This window comes from Physeter macrocephalus, chromosome 8 (genome assembly GCF_002837175.3).
Source record: "Physeter macrocephalus isolate SW-GA chromosome 8, ASM283717v5, whole genome shotgun sequence".
Classification (NCBI taxonomy): Eukaryota; Metazoa; Chordata; class Mammalia; order Artiodactyla; family Physeteridae; genus Physeter; species Physeter macrocephalus.
This window is the reverse complement of record NC_041221.1, coordinates 90,082,364-90,109,099: the sequence shown is the minus strand read 5'-3', so window position 1 is coordinate 90,109,099 and position 26,736 is coordinate 90,082,364. Positions and strand designations below refer to the sequence as shown.

Below are 26,736 nucleotides of genomic sequence, written 5' to 3'. Positions count from 1 at the left end.
CAAAAAAAAAAAAAAAAAAAAAAAAAACTGTATTTAAAAAAAAACAAAAGAATCACACACCCTGAATTTTGGACTGAATAGGTTTTGCATCACAACTCTAAGCAGTTTGTCTAAGGCTCAGCTAGAAATGCCAATGTGTCTCTTTTTCACGTTTATAAAATGTGAAATAGAGCACAGACCTCTTTAACTCATTGTGAAGATTAAGGGCTGTGACTACAAAGTGCTTAGAACAGGGAATTGAATATAGAAGGCCCTCATTATATGTTATCTATATGATTATAACAATAATAGTGATGATGACTGTGTTCTTGCCAGTAAAGTACCATATATAGGACAGGAAAAAAAAGTCCACAAAAGTTTAAATCTTTCGAGATTGTTCTTTTGAAGCTGTGAGTACAGAATAGATTGAAGTTTCTTTCATACTTACTTCTATAATATAGGGTCCTCTGGAAGCAGGAGAAAATTCAAAAATTCCCCCAGGATCATCATTTTCCAAAATAATTAGGTCACGGCTTGTATATCCAGATTTCAGCACTTGGTTTTCCACATTGACCCTGGAGAAGTCAGAGGGGAAAAAGTCTTATAGGCTTTCTAAGTCTTAGAGACTACCTATATAGTCTTACTTCTGAATTTTGAAGTCTTATTTAAAATATTTACAACACTTCAGATAATGAATATGAAGGTTAGTAGGTGGTAAAATTTAAGTTGAATTTAAGTGTATTAAAATCACTTCAGATCAAAACAGTTTTACTGATAACATTTAAGGGAGAACTTCTATTTCTGAATTCATTGGTTCTTTCATATTTGACTGAAACCAAACACTGCATATGTACCTTAAAAATACATTAATCAAAGGTTTAAATATATTTTATAAAATAGTATCAAATTCACAAATGTTTCCAGTTTTAGAAAAAGTTAATTTGTAACATGTAGTTTAAAAATAATTTAAATAAAATTGTTTTAACTTTACATACACTTGAATTTCTTTAAAAAAAAAAACTCATTACATAAGATTATACTAACTGAATACAAGTTGGTTAACTACTTGGACTAAAGCAAGACACACTGACCAAAAATAAAATGGTGATTAGATTTTAGAAATATTTTGTGACCTTTAATATGATTCTATTCACCTTGATTTTAACCTTTTGTAATAAAACAAAAGAAAATGCGTGACATACATGAAAAAAATGGAATAGATCTGAGATACGTGACATGCTATAGCAATTCCTATACAAATCTCAAAAGAACATATTAAACCAAGATGTTTTTTATTTCTGGTTTTTATGTTCAGCCTATAATTAGAATGATCAAAGGGACTAGGACTGTAAGGCTGTGAGGGTTTAAAAGCCAGCATACTCTTTGAGAATTCTCAATCCTGCAAGCTGTTCTAAGCCTTTCCAAATGTCACTTTCTATTGAATCAGAAAGTACCGCTGATCAGACCTCAAAATTACAATGCAGTCACAATTAATATATAAAAAGGACAGCACACTTCCTGTGTAATAGAGAATCTGAATTAACATCCTTCCCCAGCTTTTGGAAATCTGACAGCCAATACCTAGCATACTAGTGGCCACAGAAGATATAATCCAAATAATAAGATAGTTATGCTTTTTAGATTATTAATGCAGTCATATGACTTTCATAGCAAATTTGCCCATATTTCATTTACATTGATATTTTAATTAATTAAAATTTCCTACGTCCATATATATAAGCTAAGAGACAAAAAAACACGATCAGAATGTGAAATATAAAAATCCATTCTGAGCATTAAACAAATGAATGTATTTTTAATGTGCTACCCTTTTGGAAAAAGGCAAATTTTTGAAAAGTTCTTTATACGACAACTGAGAGAATGTAGGCAAGAAATTGCTTAGAGGCACTCAAAAACCAGTGGAAGAGATGAGTGTCCTGCTTCTGAATTCTTTGTTAAACCACAAGATTCATAAAAGATGTTAAGTAAGAATCTCACAAAGGACACTAATTGTTCTCTTGGTTATATGTACACCATAAGGAAAGTTAAAATTTTTAAGTTCTTCAAAACATGTAATTACATAAATTCTCAAAAGTTTTATCAGATATCTTAAATGTATTCATAATTTAAAACTCTTAATACAAAAAGAAAAAAAAACTTCATACAAGCTTATCGTTAGAAGATAAAAGGACACACAAAGCATGCACAGGACAAGCAAACTTTCTCAAGACTGGTGGTCATGCAGAACAGCAGCCTTGTCCAAAACATTGACTTGCAAAGCAAAATGTTGAATCACCAAAAACAAGACATTCTTTAGCACACTTACCCAAAATACACGACAAACCTTTCGGTTTCTACCCTGTCAACACAGAAAGAAGGGGGGGGGCGGGGGGGAAAGACAGAGACACTATTTGCCAAAATCTCACCAATACTGTTAGAAATGTGAATGGCAGGGTAAAAATAAAGCTAAAGAAAGCTCTCTTTTTTCCCTCCCCCCCGCACAAGCTAGTCATATTCACTTTAAGGGAACTCTGCACACTGGGTTCTTTGCTATTCACAAATGCTAGCAAAAGGTTCGGCAGTTCCCACTTAGGGAAGATGACCCCATGACCAGCCAGCACGTCAAGACCCATTGAAGACATTCCTTTCCAGGCCTGCTCCAAGGCAGACCCATTGAAGACATTCCTTTCCAGGCCTGCTCCAAGGCGCTGGAGCCTGCCAAGCACTGTGCATGCTCACAAAACCACAGCAGCTGAGCAAATTTCATTCAGCCCGACTTTTAATTACTTAGTAGCTTTAATGAGGTTTCAAAAAAATAAAATCACACATACTCAGATCTAAACCCAGTTATTCTTTGAAAATATAAAAACTCTATCAGGAGAGAAATACGTATCTTTCATCATTTGCATAGGAATATACTCAAGAAGCCAAAAGATATCACTGTATCTTTTAATTATGACAAATATTACTTAAATATAACTTCATATCAGGAAATCTAAACACTTTGCCAAATTCCCAATGTGCTGTATTTTTAAACTGCCTTGAGAAACAATGCAGAATGTAGAGTCCTAGTGCTTCATTTTTCAAGTCAAATAACACTATAAATAAGTTGTATACTACATGTATTACAATTTTTTCTGAAATAAATTGGCATAATAATATTGTTTCTGACTTGGTGAGAACAACAAAATATTTTTAATTAGTATGGTATTAAAAGGATCATAAATCATTCAGTACCAGGGCAACTTTTATCTCTATTTAATTGAAATATAGAGAATTTTCATTTGAATTTGACATTAAAAGAAAATCGTAAATGGTATCACAATAAAGGGTTAATTATTTTTTGTTGCAATATTTTACTGTAACTTACTGTAATCACAGTAGCATTCATTCATTCTTTCATTTTAGTTTTGTTAAAAATTTGCAAAATTGAGACAGAGATTTTGACAAAATATGAGATTGTCACATTTATTTAATTAAATATGTCTTAGAACACTGAATTGTAATTTGTTCATGCACAACTGAGATAATACAAGTATGCACTAGTTACTAATTGCATTAAAACATTTTAGTATAAATTTGAACTAATTTCTTCTGCTTGAAAAGAGAGGAACCATTAATTCCTGAAATTCTCTGCCCCATGGTTTATACTTTCTTGTGTACTGCCTTAACCCAGAGGAAAGAGAGAGAGAAAAAATACTTTAAAATTATATTTAGTTAATTTCAAAGATTTACATGATAAGGTTGAAAATGACTATTTTGAAAGAATATGAAGAATAGTCACTTATGAACTTGCGCTGGTATAATTTAAATCATTCTTTAGACATTTAGTTCAGAGCAGAAACTTGCAGCTTAGCTAACAAAGTTTCTATAGATTGCTACCTCTTTGGTTTATAATTGTTGTTCATTTTTCTTTAGTTTGTTTTTAAGACTGTCCACTGATTTAATAAGTACTCAAATCTAACTTAAGGAAAAAAAGCACACAAGTGAAAAAATAATAATTTTCAGTTTACATTTCATTACATTTCACCAATTTTTTCATATGAATATCTTTCCTTAAGATTTAATGGAAAATATATATTAAAACCATAAGTCATTTAGACTGCGCATGTGTGTTTGTGTGTGTGTGTGTGTGTGTGTGTGTTGTATTTGGTTTTTTCTTTTTTTTGTTTGTTCATATGAATATCTTTCCTTAAGATTTAATGGAAAATATATATTAAAACCATAAGTCATTTAGACTGCGCATGTGTGTTTGTGTGTGTGTGTGTGTGTGTGTTGTATTTGGTTTTTTCTTTTTTTGTTTGTAAAAAGGAAGAAAACACAATGTGGTACTGAAAGCACACAATATGAATAGGAGACATTCAACTGATTTGTTTCTATATTCTGAATTTTTCTTCCACATAAAAATAAAAACCACTACTCATAAGGTTTATAAAATGTGTTTACACAATACACCAACATAGAAAAACCTACAAGAGACTGAGAGTAAAATTTGGAGAGGACCAGGGGTTACATAAAATAATTATTACTACTTCAGTCCTGATTAAAACAGTATAAAAGAACACATGTTGATTCATTTATGAATTTTATTGTTTCTAAAATAAAAATTTTGCAAAGCCCTCAAGTCACACATTAACCTTCTCTAATATGTATCAACTTTAATATAGAGACCTGCAGTAGATAAGCTTGGTTTCAATTTTTTTAATTAACGTCAATTAAACAGTAGTTTTTTATTTTTGGAATTTTCTGAATTGCTGAAAAAAATTTCTCTTCGAGAGATTGTGATATTTTCTTGATATAAATTACTTACTGAGAAATGTTAACTAAATCCTTATTATTACTTAAAAATACTCCTTAAATTTGTATTATTTTTTATTCTCTGGAAAATTAGTATTATTTAATGTTAAATTCCATGTAAAAAAGAGAATTTCATTATATGAAGATTAACACTTTCTTTTTACTCACTCAAAAATGCTCTAATCCTCTTCCCTGATGAAAAAGAAGCCAGCAGAGATGTTTGCCTAACCTAACACTTTGGATTTGCTGCTGCCTATTTTTTGAACATAGCAACATATTAGCTATGCTTAAGATGTATCTAATACCTTCCATAAATTCTCTATGTAATGTTTCTTCATGATAAATAGCAGGGTAAGAGTTCACTATGTTATAATAGTCTAACCAGAAGCCATCAACAAACAGCAGAAAAGTCAGAAGGTCAGCATGATGTTATCTAGTTAGTTTTTTCTTTTTACTTTATGTGGAGAAAAGAATTAAAACAAGAAACAAAATTATTTCAGAGAACGTGAACATGTAAATGTCACTAAACATTACCTAAATGGGTTATTACCTGTCTAGAGAAAGTGTTACCGTCTCATTCATTTCCGGTATGTCATCAGCTTTGACAGTAATGTTGATTGTTGTGTCACTTTGCCCAGATAAAAACACAACAGAGCCATTAAAGGGTCCTATATCATCCAGGGTCACTGCTTTTGAATTAAAGCCAGAGGGCTTCAAACTCCAATAGACAGTAGCCTGGCCATCAGTTCCATCCCGATGTAAGGGAATGCATACCTTATAAAAAGAAAACAGAACAAGTTCTTCTGAAATACATGCTCACAAATTATATAAGCTTTTCAGTTAGTGCATACACTTGTTATATGAATATGTTTATGCATTGTGCATAGAGAAGTGAACAAATAAAATGATATTAAAAGCACAATTGAACAAGCTTCTCTTTAAATACGATGATAATTTCAGATTTGACTATTTTATATTAGTTTTTGCTAATCAAATTTCTCTACTAAATTTCCCCCACCCAAAAACACGCCTAACCTGGGATTTGTCTTAACAAAAAGACTTCATTTTAAAAGCCAAAGAACCATGAAAAACACAGAACAATGGCTAAAGAATAAATTTCCATCAGAGGTTCTCTGAAAAAAAGAATTAATTTAATATCACAATACAAACTGAAAAATAAGCTTTTGTGACTAAATCTGGGAAGTACACAGTTATGTCAAATGCAATCTAATGTGATAGGGGGCAAACTAAGAAAATAATAATACAAATAAGAAATGTTTCTAACCAACACAACAAATGCAGCAGAAACAAAATCAGATGCTCAAATCATGGCTCTGGGTTACCCTGGGCAAGTTACTTAACCTCTCTGACCTCAATTTCCACATGTGAAATGAAGCTAGTGGTTCCCTATTTTGCAAGTTCCTGGTGAAGATTAAAGTGTCTCTCCACAGCATGAGCTAAATAAATGGAAACTATTATAATAATTCTGAAACAAATTGTATTTGGTAGTTTTATTTAAGTGCAGCACACTTTAAATATGTATAAGAAAAGGATCACTGAAGATCATAATGAAGTTTTTTTCAAACAAAGAATGTAAATAAATATTTAATAGTATATAATGCTATTCTTTTTAAGTGCCAAAAAAGGTATCCTCTGCTCTTTGCCCTTGAACATAGGCCATCTTGAAAAACATGGAAGATATTTTCCTCACTAACCATTCTTCTAATTTGGCTAGCAACAGTCAAGTCTGTAGACTAGCAAGCAAAGTAAGATTCTTAGAAAAGACAAAAAAAAGTAAGAAAGGACTGGGCCCTTAAATCACCCCAAGAGGGTGGGCGTGTCCAGGCTGTAGATGGGAACAAAGAGAACAAAGGGAAATTCTCACTCTTTCTGCTGTTTCCCAGGATGGGAAGAATGCAGGTTTCACAGAGCCCAAAACTTTCCCTAGAAGCTAATTTCCCTCTAGGGAAAAATATGAAATGGTAAATGTACAGCTTTGTAAGATAAATGAATAAAAACAACCCATTCTTTCAGAAAAAACTAATATTTTAGTTTTTAGAAGAAAAATATAAAAATATTATGAAAAATATAAAAAGTCAAAACCATCTTGAAAAATAGAGCTTCTCCGCCAATTCATAGAATCAAATATACAAACAAAGGAAGTTGTGGTCACCATATTTTGACATGAGGCTTTGATAACAAAAACAACTCTCCACTTTCCTGATCTCAGCTGCAACCCAGTTTATACCAAATCTAAGTGTAAGAGACTTGGAGAGGGTTTTAGGGACAGACTGTGGCTCAGAGAATGTTAAGGTCAAAAACCAGAGTGGTCCCTATATAGATGGCAGGAAAATTCAACCAGGGTTGGGGGAGGCAGGGAGAGGTGCTGTATATGTGAGCATGTTTATGTGTGTCTGTGTGTGTATCCAGAAATTTACATAAATATGTAAATAAAATTATATATATATATGTAATTCCGAAGATTTGGCATCCACTACTTTACCACCATCACCTCCACCACCAGGTATAGGACGTCACCTGAATCCTGCCCAAGGCAAGCATGAGTGCTCAGAAATAGAAAAGGTCAAGGATTCCTGTGGTACATATGACTTGGCCAATAAAAAAAAATTGTGTTTGGCTATTACTCTACCAAATGTCATACCACTAGCTGAACGCGGCCTCATCAAAATATCCTACTTTTGCTGTGAGCAATTAATTCTAATTTTATTCTATCGAATATGGCAAAAGATGATGAAAAATCACACATTCATCAGTTACTTATGTCAAATTACATATTGAAGGCTTGCTGTAAATGGTGAAGCTTTTCAAGATCTGTTAACTCTACTAACGAACCCAACCTCCCCCTCAAAAAAATAGTGTCTTTACATTATCTCAAACTCATTAGGCTCCATCAGTAAGAAAAAGCCTACTTACCACTTCAGCAGCAAAATCTTCTGGTTCATGCAAAATGATTGGAAGGTTGCTAATAAAGCCAATTTCTCCATTTGCAATGTCTGGAGTAACCACTAAAGAAATATTTCGGATTTTTCCAAATCTAGGACTTATGGGTGGGATTGGGGGAACTATATTCACCAACTCCAGATTTTCCAACTATAATAAATAAAAAAACCCATAAAAATGGAAAGAAAAGACATTTTTAAGAAAAATGTTAAAGTCTTAATTGCATGGGAAAACAAAATAAGCATGGGTAAGGCCACCAATAACTCGGCAACTTCCTTCTTCATTCACCATCTGATTCAACCTCCCACACTGGCTTCTTGAGCCCTTTCTGATCCTCAATTATTATTATTCCCCAGGGTTCGTCTTAAGACCTTTATCTTATAATTTCATACCCTCTCCATAATAATCTCTGGATCTCTCCTTCAAATTCCAAATCTTTATAACCAACTGCCACTGAATATGACATAAATATCACAGAGACACCTTACAGATAGAATGTGCCAAAGAGAAATCACTATCTCTGCTCCATGTCGTCTTACCACTATTTTCACCAATACCACCATCTGCTTTTCCTCCTTGTTGCCTATACCCAACTACCTTGATGTAAAGCCAAATATTGGTGAGTTGCCCACATTTCCCTTCTCTCTTCCACTGACCCACACCTCCAATCAAATCACCCATTCCCCTTCTCTGCCAGAGAAAATTCACTATCAGAAGACCATTCAGAACTCCAAATGTGACTTAATATGTCTTTATGTTTAAAGAAATGTGACACACGTATAACATATAATGTCCCTGTGATTAATGAACATGACCTTCAGAGTACCTTTCACAGTTTCTCCTCATGTAGAATGGCCTCCTTCCATCATCTCACAAGTCAAAATGTGCTCGCTCTTAAAGACTAGTTAAATATCCCTCTCTCCCATGAAGATTTCCTTGGATTCTCCAGCCCTCTTTCTTCTACCTCTTCCTGAACTTCTACTGCTACACTCACTAAACTTGGAAATCAATGTTAAACTTCACATATTGCTTGCTTATCAGCATTTTGTGTGTTCCAGACTTTTACTTCCCAACAGGACTATAGACCTCTTGTGTGTCTGTGTCCTTCTCAGTATTTTCCTGCAACATGACATTAAGTACAGCAGCTACACAACAGACTTGTTGATTTATCCCTACAAGACAAAATGAGCTCTATAAGAATCCTGATATATCAAAACTTTCAACATCTTGATATTCTAACTTTTCAAAATCCAACTTATCAATCCTCACAGTGTTCACGTGAGTGTAGGCATAGACAATCATTACAGGACTGCAAAAAGCATAGAGATTTTTAAGTTAAAAAGCAACTGTGAACTTAACGGGGCATTATGGATTGCCCACTCTTCAGAGCCCTCTGTTAGGCTTTATAATGTGGAAACAATGACACTAAGTAACCACCTGTAGAGACTGGTGATTTAAGTTGATATTCCACAGGTGGACAAGGACTGTACTGATCCTGCACATATGCTCCCATTTGGTGATGAACAATATACATTTTAAGGGTAAAAGTAAATGCCTTTTTAAATGTAACACACTTTGCTTTGAAAATAATATACAGGAGAAGAATATCAAAAATTCCATGATTGGTAAATATTCACTTGGGTAAAAGAATAAAAAAGAAATCAGACTGACCAATTTTGCTAAATACTGGTATGTGGTATTTTACTAAGTCAAGTAAAATATAACATGCGGTTCTTTAGGATACTGCATTTACTTTATAAAATAAATGAAACATAAAGATACATAGTTAAAACCACATAAGTATAACTGTCATTCCTTCTAGAGAAAAAGAATATACATACCCATATATATGTATTTATCTTTAAAAATAGCACAAGAAATTAAAAATAAAAATATATATTTGAATGGCATATAAATATAAAGTGTGCATTGGATGGAGGTGAAGACTTTTTAAAATACACTGGTCTTGTGTGAGTTAGCACATGTTTGTAAATGAACACTCTCATTCCCATACATTCACAAAGAGTTAAACTGATAATACTGTTGAATATATCAAGGAAAATAATGACTTATTTTTATTTCAAAACTTTTCAAAAAGAAAGGAAGAAAATTCATATTCTACTTACATTTATCAAAAGTTACAGAATTAATTCTAAATATAGTATTTTTGGAAAATATAGAGAAAGAAGATATAGAAGGTTACGGAATGAACTGATCAAAAGAAAAATGCTAATTTTCCATGGCTTCTTTCCTAGTCTCTAAGGCTTTTTGTCTGGGTTCCTTAAGCATCTACTAAATCAAACTACTCCATTCATAAAGAGTCGTTCTTTGCTTCCAGACAGTTTGCAACTGAGACAGCACATTAGTAACCCCATGCCTGCCAAAAACGGTATCTCAGACTAACGTATTTTAGCTGAGAGGGTTGCTGAAGAATGAGGAGCTCATGTCTCAGATTCTCCTTTCTTCAGCCTCATTCAGCTTTCCATGCAGAGTCTGATGCCTCCTATTCTTGAGTTGCTCATCCATTATGTACTACACAAACTACACAACCTTCTAATTCCAACTAGCCTTCCAGAACCTACAGCTGTTTTGAACTTTAAGGAATTGTGTCAGTGACTAATAATGACCTTTTGTCCTAAAGTGTTAAATTGACTGTCTGCACTGTAAGACCTTTGTTTTTCAACTGAATACAGAGATAGATAAAAAACTGAGTCTGGAATTAGTGGTGCAAACAGATTTCTAACCTGGGATCACCAAAATTCATATATTACATGCTTCTTCAAGCTTTTCCTTTCTTTTCAAGTGTTGTCTAAAATAAATTCTGTCATATTCATATAGAATGCTGAAATAAAATAGCTAGAATAATATCTGACCGATTGAAGGTTCTTAATAAAGTTTTGTTTACAAAAGGATTCTCTGCAGCTACTTGGATAGAGATACTGGATATTTTCAAGAGACTGAAAGTTTAATATAAAGGTTACTAATATTGGCATAGATATAGGGGGTCTCTATTCACAGTAAAAACTGGTTTTGAGGAAGAGTAAGAAAAGATATCAGAAATGGAAAACAGAAAAGTTCTCTACAACTCAAAATCAACCCTTCTGCATCATCAGTTCTCAAACTCATGTCAGGTCACTGCAACTACTACAGGAATTCCAGGATGCCCAGGCCTCCATGAAAGAAAAAGCAACTGTGTGAAACCTTTGCTTCATTTCACTTGTTTTAATAATTTGTTTCTCATATGAGTTTTGACCTATGCAGGATAGGAGACAGACAGAGGGAGAACTGAATACTGAGGTTCTAGGGACAAAAAACCTTAAACATATATGCTATGAATTGAATGTTTGTATCCCCAAACCCAGAATTCACATGTTGAAACCCGAATGCCCAATTTGATGGTATTTGGAGATGGGACTTTTGAGAGGTGATCAGGTCATGAGGGTAGATCTCTCATGATAGATCAGTGCCCTTATAAGGAGAGACACCAAAGAGCTTGCATCCTCTCTCTCTCTCTCTCTACCATGTGAGGACAAAAAGCAAAAGGACATCAGTCTGAAAACCAGGAAGAGAGCTCTCCCCAAAACCCCACCATGCCGGCATTCTGATCTCAGACTTCCCAGACCCAGAACTGTGAGAAGTAAATGTCTGTTGTTTAAGCCACCCAATCTGTGGTAGTCTTTATAGCAGCCCGAACTGACCAAGACAATGTCTACTAATAAGAATGCTCTGAATCCAGAGGACAACAACCACAGAGAAGGCAAAGGAAAGCACTGATGCCAAAACTTAAAAAAAAAAACACAAAAACCCACAATAAATTCTGACATTCCTCTCAACAAGTTATTTAAATCTCCCAGAGGCACCTGAGAATTCCTAAGCTTGGGTAATGCTACCCTAAGTGCAAACTGGTGAAATTAGTATGTATTTCCATATATTAAAAGACCAACTTTAAAAAGTAAGTTATGACATGTTTTTTAGAAGGTTAAACTTAAAGCTTTTTAAAATTTTCTAAATATCTCTCTAAATGTGCTCTGGTGGCAGCATTCTAACTGCCTTAACTTCTTGCTCAATGGGGTCAGGGCCATGGGCTTGACCACTTGCTCAACTCCACTTCAAAGATCCAGATCCCCCACCATCTAGCCAGTCATCTCATAAGAGCATTCCACAAGCTGCAGGGGGAACGGAAACAACTGTGAATGACACCATGTTCTGTTCACCCATCACCCCAAGAAGAGAATTCAAGGGTCCTCCAAAAAAGTGGGTTATCCTCATAGACAGAAGTATGCATATCATAATTTCCCCATTTTGAGGAGACACAATAGAATAATAATAATAGTTATAATAATAAAGGTGAAAAGCAGATCTCCCACCACAAAGCTTTTGGAATGTTGACAAAAGGTCTCCCTATATGTAGGCATATTGCAAAGAGGCATCCCTACGTACCAACAAATCATATATCCCCATAACAGGCCACTCACTAGACACCTCCACTAGGAGTCCGCAATTAATGCACAAACCATACAAGCGTGAGCAGTGACTTAGCCCACAAAAAAGACAAAAGTCTTCAAAATAAAAGGGCCCACCCCACCAAGTGCTAAGCAAGGTATGGCACAGCCCTGAGAAATTCAGAATGCCAAGATTAAAAAAAAAAAACTTTCAGAGATAAAGAGCAAGTTAACCTAAAGGTAAATGATTTCTTTCCCCTCCAATTTCTTATCAGCAACTCTGGAAGCTAAAAGGCAATACCTTTCAAGTTCTGAAGAAGAAGTTATTTTAATCTAGAAATTCTATGAAGCCAGTTATCAATGTATGAAATTTCATTTTCAGCTGCTCAAAGACTCAAAAAGTTTACCTTGCACATACTTTTTCTGCACATGTATTTGAGGACAGATACATTTCAACAAAACTAAAACACAATCCGAGAAGTAAAAGGCAAGAAATCAAGAAAATTGAGGAGTTCAGTAAAAAACAGTCCCAAGTAGCAGGTGTGAAGCAAGTGAAGAAAGCAGTTGGTACAGCTAAACTCAGCATTCAACACATCTAAGACAGCTGGAAGACCTAATTTGGTAAGAATAGCATATAAAAAGGAGCAGGGCTTCCCTGGTGGTGCAGTGGTTAAGAATCCGCCTGCCAATGCAGGGGACACGGGTTCGAGCCCTGGTCTGGGAAGATCCCACATGCCGCGGAGCAACTAAGCCTGTGCGCCACAACTACTGAGCCTGCGCTCTAGAGCCCGCGAGCCACAACTACTGAGCCCGTGTGCCACAACTACTACTGAAGCCCGTGTGCCTAGAGCCCGTGCTCCACAACAAGAGAAGCTACCGCAATGAGAAGCCCGCATACCGCAAGGAAGAGTAGCCCCCGCTCGCCGCAACTAGAGAAAGCCCACGTGCAGCAACGCAGACCCAGTGCAGCCAAAAATAAATAAATAAATAAAAAGGGGCAATTAGAAACTCCAGAGAAAGCAATAATAAAGTATAAAACAAAGTCTAGGCAAAAATATGAAACAAATTTAAATGCAGCATTATTCAAAGCAATTAATGGAATATGAGATTTCATTTGATATATATTTCAGTTAGCAAAATGTATGGTGACATAGATCATACATTCTTTCTTTACTGATCCATTCATACTACCTGATTCTGCATTAAATTTATTTACATAACCAAAATTTGATAAGCACCCTTTATTGCTTTCTAATTTTCAAAATCAACCAATACCAACATATGGAAAATATAACCATAGTATCATAAATAAGTAAAGATGTTTCAAACTTTGGCAATAAAAATATTCTCTGGTTAATAAAAGTTAAGAAATAATAGAGATAAGAGGGAGAAATACAGGGCCCTTATTTCTTCTTATTAAGTAGATAGAAGTCCACAGATTCTACCTACAGTTAATAGATTTTTTAGTATACTATCTAAAGTTATCTAAACAATTTCTCTCATATTGCTTTTTTTATTTCTGGAATGCTTTCCCTGCAGCATCCATCATGAAAAAACACATTTATTCTACAAACTATATTCCTATGTCACATTTTCCTAAATCAACTCAAAAGAATGGCTCGCTCTCTCCTGGCCCTCCCCCACTCACGGTTCATGAATTCTCCATTACATCAGCCATTATATTCTGACCTACATTTCATGTCTGATCTACTTTTATTATCACATGATTAAAATACTGACTTCAGTATAATCCTTGTTTTATTCATCCTTATATGCGTTAGGGGCAGACAGGCTCTCTTTGGACTCCCTACATAACCTCTAGTAAGCAACAGAATCCAAAATACAAATGAGGGCAAAATAATGACTAGTTAACTCTCTCACGCAGATAAGCACACTTGTAGTTTAACCAAAGTTGAGATTATTTGAATCATTCAAATTACCTGTACTAGGAAGTGGGCCCCATTTTGAAGGAATGCATCATTTCTTAGTGGTAATTTTATAGTGACTTGGGTTTTCTGTTCTGGAAAAATGAGGCTGCTTCTCCTGGATATATTTAAGATGCCATCTTTTGCTCGCAAAGGGTCCACATCTCCAGCAGGAATATAAAGTGCAGAATAAAACATATTCACATCTCCTTTAGTTCCTCCTAGTCTTTTAAAACTCAAGGATAAATATCGTTCACCTGGGCTACTTTCAATCTTCTGGTTTTCCATAGGAAAAAATGTTATTAGGCCATAAACATCATCACTATCCTGAATGTAGAACAAAAGCTGCAGATAAAGGAATAAAATATTAAAGTGCAGAATTCTCACATCTGAGATTACCAAACCGTTTATTTTCTAGGCTATTTTGAATTTTAATATTTATTTATGTATCACATCTAAGAATGATTACTCTCATAGATAATAGAGTAAAAGATGAATCAAAAACACATTTGAAAACTGTGGAATTTTTTTAAGAGCAAACTTTTTACTTACAGAGGGACAACCTTCAGCAAGGGAAGTAACCACCATTTCTAAAACCAGTGCTCTTCCTGTCACATCAAACTAAACATAAATGTGCTTTGTGTGGTCAAATTCTTCAGCTGTTCTATGACACAGAAATATTCCCACAAGTAAAGCATAATAAGAGATCTACCTCTGCTGGTTCGCTCACTTCTGCACCTCCTCGTATTGTATGAGGGAGAATCTGAAGTAGGTAAGCTTCTGCCTCTTCTGGAAGATCATCATCAACCACAGTAAGAGGAATTGATGCCAACATCTGCCCTTGTGCAAAATGGAGAACTCCAGAACTTGGTCTGATATCTGCTGTTACCGGTGAGGGATCACTGCTATTCCGTGTCAATACCCAGTTCACAGAAATATTCCCATGAGTGCCACCATTTCTAACCACTGTAATTTCTTCAAATCTAGAATTGTTAAAAAAATATATGGTCATATAATACACTCTATTTCCCTTGAAATGGGCATTTTCAATGCCAAGTTAGCCACTAGACACTGGTAAAAGCAGAATCCAAATAATAAAGAATGACTGTTTTTAATATGAAGGAGTAGATATGTAGATGTGTCCTAGGAAACTACCGTAATGTGAATTAACTTGCATATATAAATATGTGATTTAAATATCACTCCCAAAATAGAAAAAAAAACAGTGAAACCATGGTCAAGGAAATGACATATACACTTAACAGTTCAGCACTGTGTCCAACACCACAAATATTAAATCTTGGAATAATATATTAAAATAATTGTAGCATTACAACGTTTAAAATAAATCCTACCTTGATGTTGTATCTTCATCAATTATAACTGTCTTTTCAAACAAGATACTGCTGAATGAGAGGACACCATAAGGTTTGTCGTTTGGCTTAATGGTGACTTGTACAACAGAAGGGACTAATAGCACAGCATCTCCCTGTAAGGTATCTTTTAGTAACATAACATGAAATGATTCAGCAATCTCTGGTATGGCATCATCAATTATTTGAAATTTCAGGTGTGATTCATAAACGAAAGGTGGAAAAACAATAGTTGTGTTTGGCTGAAGATCAATGAAGTCTAAATTTTGCTGGGCATGTGCTGTTGAATTCCCAGTTATAACAACATAACTGATCGAAATTTCATATTCATCAGATCCAATCATATTTCCCTTGTCATCTTTTCCACGAACCACTGGAATTGTGAGTATGTGGTCTTCCTCAGGTACCAAATAAACACTCTGAATGAATCTCACAGGACTGTCATTTTTCTTAATGATGATCTCAACTGAGCTCCTGGAGGCGTTGATCTCAGCTCCTCCTTCTACACTTTTCAGCTGAATCAAAAATATTTCATCATTTTCTGGTACCTGTCAGAGAAATATAAACAGTGGTAAAACATCAATAACCAAAACACCTGCAAAGAAACCAAAGTGTGAAAAGTCCCTCTGTTTCAAGGCAATTACATAGAAATAAAAAAAATCTTTACCTGAAGGGAGCAGATATAAAGAGGCTTGTTCAGTGTCTATTTACTAAAATATTTTCCAAAGGTAAACAACGTATTTTAGATAAAGCAATGATAAGAACAAGTAAGGAAGTGTCAGTATAATGGCTTTCAACCTTGATCAATCTTTAGATAACTAAAGATCTGACAGTAAAAACTAGTTCTTACTAGTTTCATCAGGTGGGTAGGGTCAGAAGCAGCATTCAAGGTCTGATAATATATAAGAATCTGGAAAACTACATTAACATCACATACAAATTGTTAGTTTTCAATCATGTCAAATTATTCTTGCTTCTCTCTAAACAGTTTCTATCTCAAGATTTAAACATATGACACCAATCACATGATTTTCAAAATACATATCATGTCTCTCTGTAGAACAAGCTATAAGAGTCACTATTAGGCAAAATGATGACACTGTTAAAATGAAACTTTTTTAAAATAAATAAATAAATTTATTCATTCATTCATTCATTTATGGCTGCATTGGGTCCTCATTGCTGTGCACGGGCTTTCCCTAGTTGCAGTGAGCGGGGGCTACTCTTCATTGCGGTGCATAAGCTTCTCATTGCAGTGGCTTCTCTTGTTGCAGTTCACAGGCTCCAGGCGCGCACAGGCTTCAGTAGTTGTGGCTCACAGGTTCTAGAGCGCAGGCTCTGTAGTTGTGGCGCATGGGCGTAGCTGCTCTACGGCATGTGCGATCTTCCCGGACCAGGGCTCGAATCCGTGACGCTTGGATTGGCAGGCGGGTTCTTAACCACTGCGTCACTAGGGAAGTCCCGAAACTTTTTTTTTTTTAACTACACAGAAATCCTAGGGATTATCTCTACTGTGCTATTTGAGTTTTTACTTTACTATAAATGAATGAAAGTGAAAAAATATATATTTTTACCTCCATCAATAGAAATATAAAAAGTAAAGCTATTTATCTCAAAAAAGAAAATGTAATGATTTGATTGATGATCTCTTTCCCCCCAACTTTATTGAGGAATAATCGACAAATATAACTAATATATTTAAGGTGTACAACGTGATGATTTGATATACATATACATTGTGATTACAAAGATCAAGATATTAACACATCCATCACCTTACATAGTTAACTCTGTGTGTGTGTGTGTGTGTGTGTGTGTGTGTGTGTGTGTGTGTAGAGAATACTTAAATCCTACTCTCAGTAACTTTTTTTTTTTTTTTTTTTTTTTGCGGTACGCAGGCCTCTCACTGCTGTGGCCCCTCCCGTTGCAGAGCACAGGCTCCAGACGCACAGGCTCAGCGGCCATGGCTCACAGGCCCAGCCACTCCGCGGCATGTGGGATCTTCCCGGACTAGGGCACGAACCCGCGTCCCCTGCATCTGCAGGCGGATTCTCAACCACTGCCCCACCAGGGAAGCCCTCAGTAACTTTTAAGTATACAATACCATACTATTAACTATAGTCACCATGCTGTGTAGTAGATCCTCAGAAGATGATCTTTTAAATTTATAATTAAAATGTATAATTAATCATTGCCCCCAAATTATAACCTGTTAAATGTTCCAGGATCTATAGACAAAAAGTTTTTGTTAGCTTTCACAACCAGATGAATTAGAGTTATCAATGCTACCTAATATTTCCTTTTTTTCAAGAGAAATACTCTTTTCTAATAATGTCTTCTAATTCATTTTTCTTCTCTTGGGATTTGTTGTGATTTGGTTTCATGATTTTTTTTGTGGGAAGGTAGGGGGATAATTATAAATTCCCAGCTATTCCCTTTTTTTCTGGTAATACTACTACTAATAAAACTAAGATTATTTTATTAGAAGTCATGTTTTCTTTTGGTTAGCTCATGGGGGACATCCTTGTACATATTGTTCAAATGCATTCTTTCCTTACCAGTTAAACTAGCTGTGTCATGTATCTCAATCCTTGGTAGCTTCAATGTGAAATTAAAAATAACAAAAGCCTTCCTATGAATGTGAACATTTAAAATATCCAAAAAAACAAATATCATATGCAACCAAATTTTCTTTCCTTTTATAGTAAAATATTTATGCTGGGTAAGTAGTACTGTACCTGCTCAAAACTGAAATCACTAGCAAAATCAATCATCAAGGTTTACAAAATGCTTAAATGTTTGTATTAAGTGTGGCTGTCAGTTACATGCAAGTTCATCACCTTTTAGATACACAACTTCATGTGAATTAAATAAGATAAATATTAACAAGATATATTCAAAAGAGATATTTATAGCTAAGGCATAATTGGCCACAATACACTAACTTTACATAGGACTATGTTCTTGAATAATTTCAAATCCTGAACATAATGTAATACTTGACATAATATTCTCTAACATGTCTGTAACACAGAGAGAGGTCTTGTCCCTTTTAAGCACTTAACACATCTTACCTCATCATCGAGAACTGTCAAGTTATAAACTACTGTTCCTCTGCCAGGAGGAACAGTGATGTTCCCTTTAACTGGACTTAAATCTTCTTCAGGTGGGTTTGGGCCACCCTCTACCTGCAAGGAAACACAGTGCCATCAATAAACATGAAATATTTCAGAAGAATAAGAAAGCATTATTGTGATATCAGCTGACATATTTAGTTAAAAATGTTTTGCAAGAGGAATGATACTTTAAAAAACATTTTTAATAAATAAATATATCCTGGTACTTCCACCAAAAAGAAAGAAAAAAAGAACAAGAAGAAGAATGATACTAACCTATATTAAGTCTGCCCTTCTATCTAATAGTCAAGGCCTGTAATATAATTACAGATCTTGACTATAATTACATTAAACTACATGGTTTCTAAGAGCTTTCTCTTTTTTTCTCAACCATACTATTAAACCTGACAAAAAAGAGCTTCCCTGGTGGCGCAGTGGTTGAGAGTCCGCCTGCCGATGCAGGGGACACGGGTTCGTGCCCTGGTCCGGGAGGATCCCACATGCCGCAGAGCGGCTGCGCCCATAAGCCATGGCCGCTGGGCCAGTGCGTCCCAAGCCTGTGCTCCGCAATGGGAGAGGCCACAGCAGTGAGAGGCCTGCGTACTGAAAAAAAAAAAAAAAAAACAAAAAAAAAAACCTGACAAAAAAACTTATAAGTACTTTTTCTTGAGCGGAACGTATTCACAATTAGTGTATTCTCTTAAGTAACGGAATTAAATGCCAGTTCCACCACTGGTGGTGTAACCTTGGGCAAGGTATTTAATAACTCTGTCCAGCTTTTTCCTCATCTTTAACATGAGCATAACAATGTCCACTTTCCAGGCTAGATATGAATATTTAATAAAATGATATTCCTTTTGAAAAGTATTTATTAAGTACTCTGTGTCTAACCCTCTTTTAGGTACTAAGGATATAGCAGTGAACAAGGCAAACTTTCTACCCACCAGGACCTTAACTTACATTTAATGAAAAGGAACAAATGGAAGATAAATAAATGTGTGTCCGATGATGGTAAGTACTATGGAGAAAAAATTTTAAAGGGCATGAGGGAGATTGAGTGTTGGGAAGAGTTGCAGTTTATGGCAATATTAAGTGCTCCACAAATGTTAGCTGGAATTATTTCAACATAACAGAAGGCTCAAGAGCTAATAAAATAACTTCAGACATCCATAGAGAGTTGAAAACGCTATAACCTGATGATGCCTTATCGTTTCTACAGCCAATTTTCTTCCAAATTTTGGAGTACAACTGCTGTTAACACCATCCATTAAGTGTATTTTTTTAAATGAGGAATGTATATGGGGGAAGACTACATATTAAATAATTTTATAGAAGCCTAAGGAACCCATGAGCATTTTAAAATTTTATATCCTTGAAAAGATTTATCATAAACGTTCTATGAATTTTATAGAATTAACATTATTATTATTCAATATGTGGTTTATTATTATCCTGTAATCTAAAATGATATGTTGTGTTTCACATAAGCACAGTATATCCAAGCAGCAAGGAAAACAGTTTTATATTCAACATGAAATTTATCAGATGATCAAAGTATTTACTTTTATTTTATTTTCATTAAGAGTCATGTTTATTATACAAAGGACCTTGATTTTAAAATTACAGCCACCTGGCACGAACTCTGAAGCGTTACCATTTAAAATGATTTCAGAGTAAACTTACCTCAAAAGTCACAGTGACCATCCCATAGGTTCCTTTTTCTCTGATGAGAGTAAGAGGCACAGTTTCATTTCTGCCCCGCGGCTCACTCACTGTGATTGAGAAAGGCTATTGGGAAGGGCAAAGACCATCAGGTGCTGATCAATCAGAGGCAGGAGCTTGTGCAAACCGTTACCTTAGAAATCCTAATTTTCCACAGACAAATCAATCCACATTGTGCTCTAAAAACGTGGGGTTTCCTAGCATTCACTAACTGTAGCTAATAACACTTAAAAGGTTAAAATAATAGTAGAAAGGGAACATAAAACTAGTCAGGCAAAAGATGTAGGTTCTTGTCCTGCTTCCAGAAACAAGCAGCTGTTCCACTGAGGAATCTTAAAGGTCATCTCATTGAAAGATGATGAACTCAAATGCTCCCAGGGGCCCAGGAGGTCACAGAAATGATTTGTGCCTCCAACCCAGGGCAGCTCATTGGGACTACGGTTCAGCCTTGCTCCCAAACACTGCTCCCTCCTCATTGGTCAGCTAGGCACTGAAAACAGACAACTGCTAATGACTTTTTCAGGACATGATCAGTGAGGGGAAGAAAAAGCCAGGACTTCAAATGTTGCAAAGTGTTGGCACGGCAGGGTAGAAGAGATGAGTGGGCGGGTACACAATAGCTAAGGCAGCAGGTGACACTAAGTATCCCCATCCATCAACAGGAATAGGAATGCCTGTCTCAAACAGTTGTGATGAGGTGTCAATGAGATAATTCACGTCTAAGTGCTTATCCTAGTACATGTCACATAGTGAGGACCCAGCAAATGTTGGCTATAATTGTTATCATCATCATCGTTACCTTCACCATCCAGTCTGGAAACCAAAGCCAGCCTATGTAGTAACGACTGTAATGACTATGTAGTAACCACTGTAGTAACTCAACAGTTACTTAGCTTAATTTTAATCACACAGGGCAGGTGCCCAGTCAGAGGCTTCCTGGCAGCTCTGAGACCACACAGTCAGGGACCTAGGACAAATGCTAGAGACTAGGACTCACTCCCATAGGCTAAGATATTTAATGTCAAAAGAAAGAAGGAAAGAAACCTTTAAACAAGTCAGTATGAGGTGGGGGATGAAAGTTGGGAGTGAGTGTAGAGGAAAAGCAGTAGGGAGAAAAATTAAGCAATTAAGGGAGCCTGGTTCATAATTAACTAAAAATTCCATATCATTCAAATAGAAGCAATTGATTAATTTAATTAATTTTTGTAAATGTTGATATAATGGAAGTTACAAAACGTCTACTACCTTGGCATTATTCACATATCCATTTTAATAAAGATAGTGCAACTATAAAGATCATATTTATCTATAGCTCACCTTGTTTCAAAGATAATTCAAGGTGCTAAGAAAATGACATACAATACATCAACTGAAGTAGCAACCTAAACTGGAAAATAAATAAAAAGCTGGGGAGTGTCACATTACCTTTTAGTAATGAGAATTAGTAACATGATTCAAAAAGACTCCACACCAGGAAGTTTATTGTAGACTAAAACTTACTTGCAATATCCAATTTTACTTGAGATAAATTTTGTTTTATTTCAGAGCTGAAAATTTCTCTCAAAGTGGGGGGGGGGGCGGGGCGGAACCTGTATTCTGTGTTTTTTTCTAAAGAACAAAACCCTCTGAACATAGAACTGGCCAGGGACACAGGAATTTGGTGATAAAGGAGAAAAAAATGAACTGTTGAGCAAAACTGAGGAAGACGACATGGAGTTTTAACCTTCAAGAAATAGTAATTAATAGGAAAATCTCAGGGTAGGGAATAAATATAGAATAACTATATTTAAGAGCTATAACATCTGCTATTCAATTGTAAGTTTACTATAGGTTTTTTCAATGTTCTTTCAATATATTTTTCTTGTCTAGAATCACTCCAAACTTTCAGAGGAGGCTAACAGACAATGCTTTTTGAAGTGCCAGTTGGGGACATCAAGCACAAGGAACTGTGTTACAACATCTGCTACAGACTGAATGTTTGTGTCCCCCACAAAATTCATATTCAAATCCTAACCCCCAAAGTGATGTTATTAGGAGTTGGGGCCTTTGGGAGGGGAGTAGGTCATGACAGCAGAGCCCTCATGAATGGGATTAGTATACTTATAAAAAAGACCCCAGAGACCTCTCTTGCCCCTTCCACCACATGAAAACACAGCAAAAAGACAGCTGTCTATGAACCAGGAAGTCAACCCGCACCAAACACCAAATCTGCTAAAGCCCTGATCTTGGACTTCTCAGCCTCCATAACTGTAAGAAACAAATTTCTGTTGTTTTTAAGCCACCCAGTCTATGGTATTTTGTTATAGCAGACTAAACTGACAAGGACAACATCTGAGTTAGAGACCACCAGACGAGGTAACAAATGAGTCAGGTGAAATGATCAGCAGAAAGAGATTAGGGCAAGAGATGACCACGATTATAGGGGTCCCCTAAGATTTCGTAGAAATCTTAGGTAAAACAAAAGGACAGTCTACAGAATGTGGAATACAGACGGAGTAAGACCAAATTTTATTTATATATGAAAAGACAGGATGATTCTAGGTAGCACAGAAAGTAATCAAAAAATTTAATAGACTGTTATCTAAGCAACCACAAGATTAATCAAATTATAACCATACCATATTAAATGAAATAATTCCAAATGCATTGTCATTTGACAATATTGTCACAGTAACAGTCCTTGGCCATCCAAGCTTCACATTTGCTGAAGGTTTCTAAAATAAAAGCCCAAAAGTTAATTTAGAAATTAAACATAAGAGGGAAAAAAAAGATTATTTTAAAAGGATTTTGGTCTTTACATAATCATTCAGACTATGAATAAAAATACAAGTATATTTTTAATGCACAGATTAAGAAAATATATTAAAACTAAGTCAACGTGGTTAAGTGCCAAACAAGAATTCTTCAAAAGAGTTTTGAAAACCATTAATCGCTATTAAAATATAAATTGTTATAACTATCAATAATCACTGGCTAGTAATATATTCTAATTTCATTACTAATATAACAGAGAATTAAGTAACAGTATGAAATCCTATTCATATGTGATTTTTTCTTACACTATAGAAGGTGCTGAAACTTAAGCATTAGTTATTCTATAAATCATAGAACCAAATTAAAGCTAAAATATTAAAGCAATTTTTCTAATATGGGAAGAGTTTGCTACATTTCTATTAATATTCAATAGCAGCATAAAGAAATATGAAAAGAGAGTGTCTTACAAAAGTAAAACATGACCGCTTCAAGTGCCATTTTCACAAAAATTTTAATCACACCAACCCAGTCATTCTAAAAAATTCTCAATTCACTTCAGAAAAATTAAGTAGAGCAGTGTTAGCCGTCACTGCCTCAGCCATAAAGGACAATTAAACCTTAGGCTAGTCAAGCATTTTTCCCAGGGGTGCTCCAAATTTATTCTAAGGCACAGGGACCTCCCACTTCCAAGCCTACTTTTTGTACCCTTCTCCTTTGAACTCAGACATCACGGTCATTCTTTGTGCATCTGGTAGCAGAAGATGGATAAGAGAAAAAAGGGCCAAAGGGAAGACAAGGTTTTCTTGAGCATCTGTCATGGCAATTCCTAAATAAGCTGAATTAATCCAAACACTAGCTGTAGAATCTTCTAAACAAGATTGTCTGAGGAATAACCAGACCATGGAATTGCCAAAGAGACTGTCAGTTCTGGCTGCTATGAAAACCACCACCAGGCACTTAAATTGGCTCATCTCTAGAGAAAATGATTTTTAAGCGTTGTAAGATTTTTATGAGTTTAAGTTTACCGGGGAATAAAAGGACTTACCTGTAAAGTTAGGTGAAAAATAAAAGTTTCATCCGGCTCCGGGAAATCATCATCACAGACTGCTATGTACACTGTCCTATTTGTTTCTCCAACAGGTATAAAAGCTGCAGCATATGTGTCAAAAAAGTCACCGGTGTCATCTCCATACAGCTATCAAATGCAAAACATAAACAGTTCTTACATAACACAGTGTTAGGACAAGCAAAATTGATGCTAATTAGAGCAATCAACAGGCAAAAAAACCATGAATCATCAAATGACACTGATGTTTATAAACAGGATGTGGAAAAACAAATATCTAACAACTAATAAAAATCACCTTAAGAAAAGCATTATAAGAAGAAATGATTCTACATAAAAACATTTGTTTACACTCTAGAAGGTAAAGGAATCATTACATACAAAAGTAATAATTATATAGGAAAGTAATGATGTGAAATTTTTTTCTCCACCTCTTGATTTATCTGAAGTGGATTACAGCAAACCTAACAGGGAAGACAAATTGTAGTTAAAACTCTCCCAAAGAAGAGGTGTAAGTAGCCAAAATATATCAGGAAAATCAATTATTTCCCTATCAGTTTTAAAGAAACTACTCTTTCCAAAACGTTAAACCTGAAGTTTTATTTATATTCTCCCACAACACCAATAAGGACACAATTCTTTTAGCATACCAATTTATTAGTCATTATAAATTTTTCCTCAAAATTTTTTAAGACCTCATTCTGTAACATCAGCATTGCTAAGATTCTCAAGGGAGCAATAATTATGAAATTATAATGGAGCAACTTCTTGTGCAAATCCAAATGAGATTTCTTCTGCCAAAGAACCGAAAATGAATAACTTAGCTACCAGAAAAAAACACGATTTAGTATAAACTAAAAATGAAGGATGTCTATAGGGATATTGTAGTCAATTTCTAGTTCTCATTTACAAAATAAAGTTAGTTTTAAATACTTGAAAAATCCAAGTAAGTTGTTAAGGGTGTTGGAAAACTTGTTCTCATACCTTAATATGAAAAGTGACACAAAAAAAGTGGCAGTCTTTTTAGAAAGCAATAAATATCAAGAGACACTGACAAATAAAGAGAAAAACCACAGTAATCCAGCCCAAAAAATCATTTAACAATCCAAAATATACAAAAATTAATATGTACATAAACAGTTTCATCAGAGCAATATTTACAACAGCAAAAATTGGAAGCAATCTCTATGAAAAACTGCTGAGAAATGATTGGGAAATGATGACCCCACCATCAAGAAAAGTTGTGAATACGATAGAGCAACCTGAAAAAATTATTAGGATACGATCAAAATTATATGTAAAATGTTATCAAATATAATATATACTCAAACTAAAAATAAATTCAATAAATATATATACATGTCATAAATTTAAAACTAAAAGCAATACACAAAATTATAATATTGGGTTTCTTTCATAGGTAGTTTTTCTCCTTTGTCTCTTTTTACAGTGTTTCCCAATGTGACGATTTAACCTATTGTTTAAAAACTTATTTTTTAAAATAAAAATTCCAAGTAGTTTGGGCCTCAAATATATCAATGTCCTTAGTGGTCATATGACATGATTTTCTGGTTAAACACAAACACAAATACATGTACATATAATCTATATACTAAGTAAACTGTGTGCAAGATAGAGCAATAGTTTAACAAATTCCATCTAACTTCTACTTAATCTACTTAATTTCTCCCAAAAAAGGAGCTCTCTGACATAAGAAGGGTTTTTTTTAATTGCCATTTCTCTACATTTAAATATTTCATATATTTTCTCTAAGCCACCTGATACTAAGCAATAAATCCAAGCAGAGATAACGAGAATCCAAGTTATACAAAATAAAATGTTCTTTTACTTAGAAATACTTCTTCATATCTTGGGGTTTTATTTGTTTTAAAATAAACATATGAACATTTTAAAATAATCAGCCTATATCTTTAAAATACTATATCTTTACTGTCAAATGCACATGCTACCTTAGAGCACTCTATAAACCTCTAACAGATATAAAAGGAATAAATCGTTTATCTGCAAATTGTTTATCATAATGGAACTACTCAATCTCAAAGAGTTAAAAAATTTTTATCACTGAAACTAAAACATTTCCTATCTACTTCTGTAAAAACAGAACTACTGTCATTTCTTACCGATACAACTGCAGTGACATTTGCTGGGTCTCCTATCCTTTCAATGACAAGACGAATAACTGTTGTACTTGTTTCATTAACTACAAATTCTGTTTGTCCGGCAAACCTTATTTCTGTTTCTCCAAACACAAAAGGGATGAATAAAGCTGAAAGAAGATTTACTAATAAAGATGCAGAGGGCATCCCTATAGGGAAAAGAAAAAAAAAGATTTCGTTCACAAAATATATCCAATATATTTTCATTATGTTGCATTACCTACAGATAAGAGTGAAGAGTTAGTAAGCAACTAAGACATAACAATCCATCAAATATTAAGCCATCCAATTCAAATGTGTGATCACAGAAATAAGTCAAAAATCATAACCCTCTTCTGTGGTACTGTTTACTATCCATAAGTACTTTTTGTTCTTTAACTTACATATTAACATAATAGTTATAACTTGCCTTAAACTTATTTAT

General features: G+C 34.7%; 1 protein-coding gene across 1 annotated transcript in view; it reads right to left on the bottom strand.

The window, feature by feature from the left end:
* The window catches only part of ADGRV1 (adhesion G protein-coupled receptor V1), a 552,025-nt gene extending 525,566 nt beyond the window's left edge, over nucleotides 1-26,459 (bottom strand). Inside the window, exons 1-12 of the mRNA XM_024125341.3 lie at nucleotides 26,277-26,459; nucleotides 24,115-24,264; nucleotides 22,934-23,029; nucleotides 20,277-20,381; nucleotides 18,552-18,665; nucleotides 15,460-16,025; nucleotides 14,817-15,087; nucleotides 14,120-14,449; nucleotides 7,711-7,887; nucleotides 5,327-5,550; nucleotides 2,306-2,338; nucleotides 428-554 (exon numbers count right to left, since the gene is read on the bottom strand). Coding sequence (XP_023981109.1) covers nucleotides 428-554; nucleotides 2,306-2,338; nucleotides 5,327-5,550; nucleotides 7,711-7,887; nucleotides 14,120-14,449; nucleotides 14,817-15,087; nucleotides 15,460-16,025; nucleotides 18,552-18,665; nucleotides 20,277-20,381; nucleotides 22,934-23,029; nucleotides 24,115-24,264; nucleotides 26,277-26,459 — 2,376 coding nt within the window. The remainder of the gene's footprint in view (nucleotides 1-427; nucleotides 555-2,305; nucleotides 2,339-5,326; nucleotides 5,551-7,710; nucleotides 7,888-14,119; nucleotides 14,450-14,816; nucleotides 15,088-15,459; nucleotides 16,026-18,551; nucleotides 18,666-20,276; nucleotides 20,382-22,933; nucleotides 23,030-24,114; nucleotides 24,265-26,276) is intronic.
* Nucleotides 26,460-26,736: the final 277 nt, after the last annotated feature.